The sequence below is a fragment of the Fundulus heteroclitus genome, chromosome 3 (genome assembly GCF_011125445.2).
Source record: "Fundulus heteroclitus isolate FHET01 chromosome 3, MU-UCD_Fhet_4.1, whole genome shotgun sequence".
NCBI lineage: Eukaryota > Metazoa > Chordata > Actinopteri > Cyprinodontiformes > Fundulidae > Fundulus > Fundulus heteroclitus.
This window is the reverse complement of record NC_046363.1, coordinates 18,396,207-18,408,315: the sequence shown is the minus strand read 5'-3', so window position 1 is coordinate 18,408,315 and position 12,109 is coordinate 18,396,207. Positions and strand designations below refer to the sequence as shown.

General features: G+C 37.9%; 1 protein-coding gene across 3 annotated transcripts; it reads left to right on the top strand.

The window, feature by feature from the left end:
- The first annotated feature begins 4,791 nt into the window (after positions 1-4,791).
- Positions 4,792-11,486, top strand: LOC118560534 (SUN domain-containing protein 2-like). 3 transcript variants are annotated; one of them, XM_036131614.1, is made up of 8 exons: positions 4,792-5,584; positions 8,067-8,206; positions 8,313-8,386; positions 8,473-8,608; positions 8,713-8,825; positions 8,965-9,138; positions 9,624-9,713; positions 10,673-11,486. In XM_036131614.1, the coding sequence occupies exons 1-8, from the start codon at positions 5,415-5,417 to the stop codon at positions 10,784-10,786; spliced, it is 1,011 nt and encodes a 336-aa protein (XP_035987507.1). In that variant the 5' UTR covers positions 4,792-5,414; the 3' UTR covers positions 10,787-11,486. The 3 variants fall into 3 exon arrangements, with proteins under 3 accessions (XP_035987507.1, XP_035987511.1, XP_035987515.1); XM_036131618.1 differs by having other exon boundaries at positions 4,793-5,995; XM_036131622.1 differs by lacking the exon at positions 4,792-5,584 and adding an exon at positions 7,553-7,920.
- The last annotated feature ends 623 nt before the right edge of the window (positions 11,487-12,109 follow it).

Here is a 12,109-nt window from a genome sequence, read left to right as displayed (position 1 = left end):
ACAGGGGAAATGAGTGTAAACTACGTAATTGGCTTCCTGAGGAATACAGGACTAATTAAAATAATTTAGTATGATCTTTTTGTTTGTTTTGTTTTGATTGGTTTGTTTCGTTATGTTTGTTTGTGTGTTTGTTTTATTTGTTTGCAACCTATTAGGGAAGGTTAGACTCCAGTACCACACTCCAGTCCAGTTGGTGGCGGTAATGCACAATTAAAGTTAGTTGCCAACCGCCATAAAAACCGAAAGAAGAAGAAGAAGAAGAAGAAGAAGTGGACCGTCTCGTCAGCTAATAGTGCCGATATGAATTAGCGGTTCACTTAACTGCAGAATTCGGTAAACTCCAGGTTGCTGTCCATAGAGGACAAGTTGGCGGCTCTGCAGTCGAACAACTGTGCGGGAGAGACTAACTCCAAGAAGAGAAGACGGGTGCAGAATCCCAAGCTTAGGTAAGAATATGTTCGGTGACTGCTAGCTAAGCTAAAAGTAGCCTAGCCTACAACCAAATCTAAGATTAGCCTAGTAGTCTTGCAAAAGAACAAGCTTTATTAAAGTGTATTTTCATTTACAGGAAGCTGTATGCCGTCTTCACAACTCGGAGACAAATTGCAGGCGCTATGAACCGGAGCGAGGCGGTGACCTCCTATTTGCTCGGAGCCATGTCTGCAATTCCAGATTGACACGATGTTGATAAAGACGACATTATCTGTAAGTGACTTGTTTTTACTGCTTCTCCTTCCTTGTTTAATGTTATTGTGACTTGCGTTTGATTTTTATTCATACCACTCTCATTTAATTGTTTTCCAGCCTGGCGAAGAAGATGGCGTTGTTGGCGTGGTCTCTGGATGGATTGGACGGCCGCCGCCATTTCGTAGGCCGGTTTTGTGCGCAATTCTGTTTCCCCCGTGTTGGGAGCGCACTTTGCAGCCGTTTTCCCGGCGCTTCTAGTTGATTTCTCGGTAAAACAAATCCTATAATCATGTCAAGGTTGTAACATTCAGTTTAATCGGCAGCTGTTTACAAAATTGTAAAATAAAAATAAACGGTCTTTCAGACATCTCCCGAAAACTTTGGGAAATAAAGAGCAAATGTTTCTAAATTCTCAAAAATTATGTGTGATGGGATGTAGTATACTAGAAATTTCCTTAATCCAGTAAACTGTCATATTTTATATTACAAAGGGATGTACTGGGAAGTCTACACTCTTGTGTTTTCAGGAAGTCTTAGGCTGTTTCTCAATTCACGAGAACGCGCTCGCATTCTCATGAATTGAGAAACAGCCATAATGTTTGTGTCCTGCTATCAGCCATCCCATCCTCCTCTTTCAGCAATGTAAAATCATAAATACACAGTAGGTGCTGGAATAGTGTTTTATGGCTTACTTTTGTCAGGTTAAAGTGACAAAAGTTGGAAAAAGACCGTTTATCTTGCCATTTATAACACAATACAGCGTAAGAAGACATAGTTTGTTTATTTTTATTCTACAATTTTGTAAACAACTGCCGATTAAACTGACTGTTACAACCATGACATGATTATATGAGTTGTTTTACCGAGAAATCAATTAGAAGCGCCGGGAAAACGGCTGCAAAGCGCATTCCCGACACAGGGGAAACAGATTTTCATGGGGGAACAGAATTGCGCACAACACCGGATTTCTCTGAACTCTGTGAAGCTGCAGTTCCGGTTAGAGGCGACGCCGAAGTACAGAGCCACGCACAGTAGGCGTCTGCACATCGGACCTGCCTCAGAAAGAACGCCGCCAGCATTTACCTACAACCCCGAGGAGGCAAACGGACAGCTCACGGAGTTGTAGTTTTTGGATCCTCACGTTGTATATAGTTGTTTGTTTTAATAAAGCTCTTTCTTTGCATAAACATCTTCCTGGCAAATGTTAATTTCCTGTATAAATTCATTCATGTCCTTGATGGTAGCCTAATAATAGTGTAGTAGCCTACATAGGATAACATGAATATACAGCATAATATGAATGAATAAATAAATAAATATATATATATAATAAATAAATATATATAAATATATATGTATGTAAATAAGTTATTGGGGATCTGCCAACCAATCAGGAGTGATTTTACTTGTTTGAAAGAAGTGGTTCCATCCAATACTCAGTAAGAACGTTCAAGCCTGGCCTGGCCACGTGTGGTTTTCTGCCAATCAGGAGCGATTTTACTTATTTAAAAATAGTGGTTTCAGCCAATACTGAGTAGGTTATTCAAGCCTGACCTGGCCAGCCGCGCGGGTTCGCTGCATTCATATGCTAATTAGGGCCATTAGTACAGCTGATCGCTCTCCACATACGTCATAGTCCGGTTCCGACAATTTGTGGCACTGAAAACGGCGACAAGCGCGGGTTGCAAATTGTCGTTAACTGCCGAAAATGAGGGAGATCTGCGGTAGTTTACGGGGACGAAAATCTCACTTTTCATGCAGTGGAGGATTTGTTAATCGAAATATTGTGTTAATTCAGATAAACAGCATTACATAGTGATGTTCTCTGGATGTTCATTTTATTTCTGTTATTAAATTCTTGAACTTGAAAAGAAGTCACTCCTTTATTCTATGTGTGTGCAGGGTTTGCTGTTAAAAGATTGCTATTGCTCGACTTCATCCCTTTCAACCATTGTCTTGATATCAGCTTAAGAGCTGATTATCACCAGACAACACTTAACGGACAGAGAGTTATTTAATAAACATTAAATAACTTTAAACAGTGTATATTTGCACAACATCATTAAGTCAATTCTCTAAGTGAAACACATTATATACAGGCAGATCAATTACACACACACTGTTGGTTTCAAGCCTTTATTTATGTCAACTATGATGATTTTCCACTTACAGCTAAGGAAAACACAAGATTATAATTTTACATCAGAACATAAAAAAACAATTTTTAATACACAAAACTTGGCTCTATTAAGAGCATTGTAATACCTGCTTAAAGGTTGTTGTTTTTCAAAAGGTTCTTTAATTTGAGAAAAGAGCCTCATTGGAACCCTAACCCTAATGTTGAATGTTCTTAAATGTGACACTTGATACCTTTTTTCCTTCTAGTATTCCAGCCTTGCTCTGTATAGTACTCTAGACGTCCACAGATAGCTGTGTGAAGATGAGCAGACAATAGCTTGAATTGGTCAGATCACACAAACGTACAGAAAGACGCAAACTTCATGTGGAAAAAGCCCAGGCCAGAACTCATACTTGGGACTTTCTTGCTGCGAGGCAATATTGCTGGCAACAGTGCAGCCCTTTGTTGTTGTTCCATCTTTGTATAAACATTGTATTTAAACTGAAGGAAAAAATGTCTCTTTAAACCACCTATTTCTGAAACATTTTAATTTATTTGCTGTTCTGGGTGCGAAAATCCATCCATCCATCCATCCATCCATCCATTTTCTGAAACACTTATCCCTGCTGGGTTTGAGAGGGGTGCCGGTGCCGATCTCCAGCTTTCAATGGGCGAGAGGTGGGTACACCCTGGACAGGTCGCCAGTCCATCGCAGGGCAGAAATAGCTCAGACTTTGGCCCAATTTACTGTGATATCACCAAGACCTGCTGCTATAGGATGGATGGATGGACTGGGCTATTTCTTTTTCCTTGCCACCAAGATCTCTGCTAACTGGCACCAGAATATGCTATTATTGGGCTTTCTTCATCTGGAAACAGATGCGTATGACACCTTATGGGCGCAGCCATGATGAACTGGTTGAACTCGCACAGCTGACAATACAGCGATCTGATTGGCTGGGCAGCAAAACTCAAATCACGTGACCTCTTGGACCGGAGCGCAACAGTTTCGATTTTTTATCGGCTATAACTTATTAATGTGCAAGTGACAACGTGGGAACATTGGTGTTTTGAGATCACTGCTATGTGTAGCAACTTATCCAAGTGGAAGAAAGTTGCCCCCTGACAGTTCATACGAAAGTTCTTAAGGAGACGTCCTACAGATTCTGGCCCACGGACTACATGTATATACTATAGCCTCAGTCTGTGACATCAGAACTGCAATGAATGCTGGGAGGAGTAGTTTGTTAGTCTTAACCTGTAAAATTTCCCCAACTCCACTGATAAGTAAATTTTCCATGGGGATTCACCGGCTCAATGCACATCAAGGTGGCTATTATCTGGGCAGCTAACAATGGCTCAGTCTGGGTCTATACAACATGGAGCAACAGCATAACGACACTAAATAAGTTATGAGAATTATCAACACAAAGTCTCACCTCACAATTATTTAATTTGTAAGGAATGAACATGTGTAACCCCTGAACCGTTACTTATCCACAGGTTAGTAAACCTGTTTATTGGTTGAAAAAAAAAAACAGCAAGAGCAAGTTAATTAATGTAAAAACATTCTAATGTAAAAACATTCTAAAGGAAAACACAACGCAAGCACATCATAACACTTAAGAACGTATTAATATTGTTTTACATTGTGACATTTTGTAAATCCTAATCAATAACCTATTGTTGAAAAATATTGTATTCCATTGTCTATATTGTCTTATCACAGAGGATTTTGGCGTTAGGACTGGGGCCCACCTTTCAGGGGCTAAGCGGCAGATACACTCTGGACAGGCCACCAGTACATTGCAGGGAAAACATGAAAACTAAATGGAGAGAAAGGCCCAGCCTGGGATGATAAAATGCAAATAGCAGTTACAACAAAAAAATAAATAATACATATCCTTGAATTGTACCCAAATATATTTGTACCCAAAATTGTACCCAAAAAATGAAAGACATGTATTAGTTTGTTCACACGTTAGTCTTTGCAAACTCACTAGCTTTACAGTAGAAGAGAGTTTTACCGATTCTTGGTGTAATCATTTTTTAATCCTATAAAACCGGTCCAATATTTAATGTGTGGGCGGGCACAGCTGAACATTCTGATGTCACAGGGTAACGTGACATCAGATGCCTCTGGAACTTTAGTCATTAAGGAAGCATTCCACTCAGAATTCTCACACTTCTACCAGTTGAGCTCAAAGAGAGACAAACGTTGGAAAAACTGAAGCAAGACTAACTTAAATCAGCTAAACACAATGAGCTACGGCAAATGTAAGTATTTTTTCTTTAAACAGTTATAAACCTGGGATAATAAACTTCTGGGAGATCTAACTAAAAGATTTCTGACAGCATTGTCAGTAATAATTTAAGCAGAAAAAGTTTTTTTCATTTTTGAAGTAATTGATCCTCAGACACTTTTCATACATTTTGTAGATTGTTTAAGTTGACTTTGAAACTACAGTAAGACAATGAGTTAATGTACAAATGTAGGATTATACTCTCTTTAGTAGATCTTAACGGCAGTCAAAATGATGATCTGATTTTCATGACTAGAAATGCTGACAGTTTTAAACTTGAAATAACATTCAACACTAAAAAGTAAATGTCACAGCTGTGTTGTCTTTTTAAAATGTTTTGTGTCAGAGTCACGACAACCTTCGTGTTTTTGTTTTTCTTCACAGATATGTTGAGGAGAAGCCTCCGCCTGCTATTGAACGGGTACTACAGCTTTGATGGAGTACCGACTGTTTCATACAAAGAGACCAGAGTCAGGTAAGTTAAATCACCAAATATTTTTAAATCATGTACACTGGGTTTCTGCGGGGCATTAAAAATCATTAAAAGTCATTAAATGAAATTTTTTTTAAATGAAGGCCTTAATTAGCATTAAAATCATTAAATGTGATTATCTGTGGCATTAAAAATGCCTTATTTTTTCTTCTAAAAAAATACGTCCATAAAAACAGTTTCATCAGATATATTATATCAGATATAACTGATTCCGTGTGTTTGCGCGGGACCAAACACGCTGAACTGCTTCCGGTTGTTCGTAAAGCTGTATGTTTTTACAATGTTTGGAAAAGGAGCTCGAGGCGCAGAAAGAGCTAGAGAATGGGAAAATGCTAATTTCAACAAAAGTGTATGAAAACGAGGAATTCGGGACATGGCTGCAGCCTGTCGACGGTAAAGATGCCAAAGGATTTTGCCGTGTTTGTAAAAAAAATTAAGCATTGCACAATGAGTGTCAATGCTTCACAATCTCACATGAAGTCGGACAGGCAGTGGTGTAGTCCAGCGTGTACGCGGGTATACGGCGTATACCCACTTAATTTTCAGTCAGAATTACGTATATCCACTCCTGGAGCGATATTTGTGTCTTTTGTTTGAGCTCGCAGTGAGACAGGTATTCACCGTTTAAACATCATTTGCGCGCTCAAAATTGATAAACTCTTCTTAACCCACTATCCTCTCCCTCGGTTCTGTGTCTGCCCGTGACCTGCTACTTCCACGCTCAATACCAGCTATGCACTCGCTGGATTCTGTCTGTGTGCTCGTGACTTCAAAAACTGTCGCCTTACCAGCCAATCAACGACAGGTTTCTTTACATCCAATCAGAGTAGGGCTTGCAAATACTGCATTTAGATGGATTAAATGAAAATGCTGCAGCTTTTGGAAGAAATTACTAAACATAACGGTGGGATTGAAGAAAAGACAACCACCGATAAACAGTTTAATATTTTAGCCTAAAATATTTAGTTTCAAATAATTCCTTGAGTTACTAAGTGAAGTGTGAAAAATCGTTTTGTCTCTTTTCTTTCCAGCTTCTGGGTGATGATGCAAAAGTTTCTTGTGATCATAATCATCATCATTGTCATCATTATTTAAATAGCACTTTAACACGGTAAAACAAAATAACATCCAGTAAAATTACTTGGACTCAACAGTTTAAAACAAATACAACAATAATAATAAGCTGTTTAAATCCTTAAAAACAAACAGAATTTCTTTAAACTGAACTCTAAGATAAACAGGCAACCAGTGAAGGGAGGCCAGGATGGGGTAATGTGCTTTATTTTATGTTTTTCCATTAAAAGGTGTGCAGCAGTGTTTGAACCAGCTGCAGACATTTGAGTGAGGACTGACCGATTCAGAGATAAAGAGAATTACACTAATCCAGCCATGATAAAATGAAGGCTTAGAGTAGTGTTTCCATATTTTTGCAAATGTGTTTATTTTGTTTATTTTTGCCTTGAAAGAATAGGTTGTATCTTTGCTTTGTTCCTTACATGATAAAAATGACTTAACTGGGGTCCCTTTTTGACTGTCAAGTTTAAAATCACCGTTCATTTTAAAATCGAGGGGCTAAACTTTCATTGTCAGGGTGTCTAAATCAACAGGATCAACAGTTATTTGGGTGTTTCAACTGGTATATTTGACAATTCATGATTTGCAAAGACAACGAGATTTGAGTTTTGATGTTCTCCTCGTCATTCATTTTGTCTCTTTCTTTAGATTCTCTTTCTCATTCAATTTAGGACTTTCCATATGCCTTATCATCTGGGTCTAAATTGAAAAACCTACAATAAAGTAATGAAATGTTGATTCTGGATGTAGTGTAGGAATTCCTTCAATATAAATCAAAGAAAATGTTACATTACCTGTCAGAAGCTGGATAAAATCTTTAAAAAAGAGACAACAGTATTTTCACACCTCGCATAGTAGCTCAAGGAAATATTTTAATCTAAATGTTTTAGGCTAAAATGAGTAAACACTACTGATGGATTTTTGGGTAAACTAAATAGAGCAGTGTTACATGTCATTGTTTCTAAGACAGCATTTTTCTGAGCTGCGTCTAAAAGGGCAAACATTGAGAGTATACCCACTGCTCCAGGGACCACTACACCACTGCGGACAGCCACAGATCAGCTGCAAGGGGCAGACAACAGCTAACAATGTCAAGTTATTTTTCTGTAACCGATGCAGTCACGTCCGCATTAGCTTCCGCAAACAGCACAGCAGCAGCTGGAGCAAGCTTTACTGCTACTAACGTAGGGAAATCAGACGATCTTGGAACAACATTTGGATCCAATGCAACACTGCATGCAGAGGTGCTCTGTTGTTACGAGCATTAAAAGAGCATTAAAAAGCAATAAATTAGGGTTACTCATTCCTGTATAAACCCTGGTACAACACGATCATCTGTTTATCAACTCACGCTTCACACATTTATCTTTGTTCCATGTTTACCCACAAGGAGATGCAGAAGTCGGCGGCTATTAAACGCAAGAACAACAGCAGTCCCTGCAGAAGACGGCAGCGGCAATATAAATCAGAAAAACTACACACTGAAAACATTTTGTTGGATCATCATCATCTTCTTTTCCCTGTTTTATGGTAAATGCTCTTCTTCCACAAGCATTAGTTTAAAGGTGTTTTAGAAAGTTTGTACTTTGAATGTCATGTCACCAACTGGCATCTTCTGCTAATTCTTATTCTTTAGGATGTGCCTACCTGTTTTCTGCTCTGCCCTCACAACCTTCAGAGACACTCGTTACACCAAATGCAACGGACATGGTATTTTTCATCTTCCTAATCTAAACACTATATTAAAATTTTCTGTAAACATGAGAAGAAGCTGTTAACTTTAATGTTGTGCACAGGTCTTAACCCCAGGATGTAAGGATCTGGAAAAGCTCTTAGCCAACCAGCATGAAGTGCTGCTGAGGATAAAGAAAGAGGTGGACTACCTTCTACCACCAGCAGATCTGTTGCCCAACTTTGCTCTGCAATCTCAAGGTGAGACATTACCATAATAAATCAGCAATAAGATTATAAATCAAATTGTACATTTTCAGTTTTAAAGGTTTCCTGACTCACATTATTTGTGTTTTTGTGTACAGGAGCGAGGATTTTACACCAAATGACCTCAGACACGTATCAGAGCAGAGAAACGTGTAGTTTGTATGGATTAGCAATACGACGACCAGCTGTGGGACCAACGATTGTAATCCAGGTATGAACGACACTCAGAACATTGAGTTAATAATAGGCTGAGTGGTATTTCTTTTTGAGAAAATATTAGGTATGGTATTTTTCTTTTTTTCCAAGGCTTGGCACTCAACCTAAACTTTGTTTTCTAAAATTTTCTTCAGGGAAAGTCCCATCTGCTTCCAGGACAATGCTGGGCCTTTGCAGGTTCCAAAGGACGTTTATCAATTGCCCTGCCTTACAAAGTTTCCATCAGCCATGTCACCCTGGCTCACATTCCCAAAATGTTATCACCGACTGGCACCATCCCCAGCGCTCCAAAAGAGTTTTCTGTCTTTGTAAGTCATGCATTATTAATGTCAAAACCCTGAGACACCACATATATCTTAAACATGCACTTCTGGTTAAGATGCAAGTGCTGCACAAATGTTGCAGCAATGACTTGATATGACAAATTAATATCCTACTACACTTTACAGCCTGCACTAAAAGATATTAACTCAGGATGCTCAATGGTCAGCTCATTCGACTATCTGAATACTTCAGTTAATAGTTATTTGACAGCCAGGGAACACCAAACACCAATTAATTTTTTTTTATGATATTAATCTCTATATAATTAGGAAGGGGAAAATAATAATATAATTAAAGGTATTATGTCAAAAATAATGTACCTCATCCTCACACTGAAAAATATTGCAATTTCATGCCACTGTACTAAACAGACACACCGACATACAATCTGTGCAAAACTTTGTCTAACTTTCATAGATGTGAAGAAAACATGTTGTTCAGCTGCATATGTATTTTTTCTCTTTCTCAGGGAAAGAATGATTTGCTAGACGAGGGGAGCCTTTTAGGAACTTTTCTCTATAATGAGGATGGAGACCGGCTGCAAACCTTCAAACTCCCTGTAAATATATCACACTTATTATTTTTTTTAAATTACCTTTCGTCTAATTTTTATTATAAGCAACAGCAGCCATTCTCACTGCAAATAGTTCTAAGGTAGTTTTCTTGAGAAAACCAGGGGCCTCATGTATAAAGCGTGCCTGGGATTTATACAAATGAACATTGAAAGGTAATGTTCATGTGTGTGGAAAGCTAAGCAAAATTTTGACCTGCCATGAAAGTGTGTGGCAGCCATGCAAACTTTTTTGTGACAATAACAAACAAGAAAGTACTAAAACATACCCAAATACACTGAATTATGACTCCATTCAGTTTTATATAACTCCAGGAGCAACAAACCAAATGATTTCTCCCTACCTCCAACTTTTAGTGTGAAAGCTGCACACTCTTTTGTACATGAGATCCCTGGACTTCATCATGACTTTATAAGAATGCATTGACAGACATGCCATGAAGGGACATTTAAGTACAACATTGGAACAGCATTATATATACTAAATTGGCTATGAATTGTTATTTTGTTGTTGGGAGAAAAAAAAAAACTATTGCAGAGTAGCCAAGTCAAGTCATTAATGTTAGCCAGTTTAGTGAAGTTTACTAGTGGTACTTATATATATTATCTCTGCTCTTCAACAAATGTAACTAAAGAAAGACAAAAATGAATATGAATATATATACTGAGTGTATATAGCTTCTGTATATATATATCCATTTTATTTATTTTTTATTGTATTTTTATTTTTTGTCTGCACCATCAACACCAAGTCAAATTCCTTGTAGGTGCAAACTTACTTGGCAATTAAACTTGATTGTGATTCTGACTCTGAATCTAAAGGCACAAACACTGAATAACTGGTCTGGAAAATGGATTAAATTTCTACTCAAACTTCTTATCTGTTCTTGACGTGCCAATCAGGTAATGTGCTAACATACCACATTTTTATTTGTTTTGGCCCACAGGATCATAAAATGGGTGCCTTCACCTACATAACTTTACAAGTGAAGAGCAATTGGGGCCATTCTGAGTACACCTGTCTCTATGGCTTTCGAGTACATGGAAAATTGGAGGAATGAACAGGAGGACAAAAGAGAAGGAAAGGGGATAATCAGAGGGTAGTAAGTAAAAATGGGGGTAAGTATATGTGAAGGTGAATCAGACTGAAAAAACAATTAAGTAAAAAAAAAAAATCTCAATCCTATTAAAATATATTACTAGAATTATTTGAAGCTGTGAAAGTTGTTTTGAAAATATCTGCAAATGTGTTTATTTTGTTTAAAAAAATGCTGGTGGGAAATAAAATATTAAGTGGGCCAGAGTTGAGTTTAAACTAGATGAGAAGAGGTGAATAAATTGGGGGAGGGGGTGTGGTGTGTACATTAGTGCCTCCTACTGATTAGGAAAAGAAATACGGCAAGTTTGTGGGTTGATCAATTAGCTGTTTGGGAACCACGGTCTAAGCTTTAGACTACCATTGCATACAAGGCACTTGTAGGTACTTTCTTCTGCAAGTTTAACAGCAAATATTTTTAAAAATGTTCAGTCTAATTCACCTTCACTTTATCTGCAGAGTGTGGAATATTTTTGTGCAGAGTTTGCATGTTTTCTCTGTGTTTGCATGGGTTTTCTCCAGGTGCTCTGGTTTCCTCCCACACCAAACATGCACTAAGATCATTAAAAAAAATCCATAAATGCCAATGAGAAAGTTTTGTTAAAACCTTAGTTATAAAATGGGATAAGCATCAAATAACAAAAAAAAAAAAAAAAAAAAAAAAAAAAAAAAAGATAATGGTATTGAAATTTATGGCATTAGAGGAGATTAATGTTGAACCTGTTTGTACCTGTAATATTGGATCTGCTGGTTTTGCTGTTCTTTTTATATCTCTCTTTGCAGGTGAAGAAGCAGACTCAGATGTTGTTGTATTGCTGTCTCCCTTTTCTCTCCTTTCTTTTTCACCTTTTCTCCATTTTAAGCATTTTGTCTCATCTGTTTTGCTCCTTTTTTCCCCTCTTCTACCTTTCTGTCTCAGTGTCCATTTAACATGAAATTGTCCCAGTATAAATTGTATATAAATCAAGCAGAGCATTACGGCAAAAGCAGTATGACTCTACTTGTGAAAGCAAAATCTGTTGGGCAATCTTTGGCATTAAGACAACAATTCTTATTGCCACATTGCCAGACAGGACACAAGCACACACACACACACACACACACACACACACACACACACACACACACACACACACACACACACACACACACACACACACACACAAAAACATAACATGGAGAAAAAAACGTGGAAAAGAGAAGTACGTCTCTGTCCCGCACAGCTCTGGGAGAAGAATGGAGGGGCGCTGAAAGGTAAATTGGTTCCTGAATCACGGCTTAAAAAGGC

Excerpts from the sequence above, each read along its gene's own strand:
- LOC118560534 (XM_036131614.1), top strand. The coding sequence starts at position 5,415 with ATGTCACAGCTGTGTTGTCTTTTTAAAATGTTTTGTGTCAGAGTCACG. Across the intron at positions 9,139-9,623 it reads CAAAAGAGTTTTCTGTCTTT|GGAAAGAATGATTTGCTAGA; the intron begins GTAAGTCATGCA and ends TCTCTTTCTCAG. Across the intron at positions 9,714-10,672 it reads TGCAAACCTTCAAACTCCCT|GATCATAAAATGGGTGCCTT; the intron begins GTAAATATATCA and ends TTTGGCCCACAG.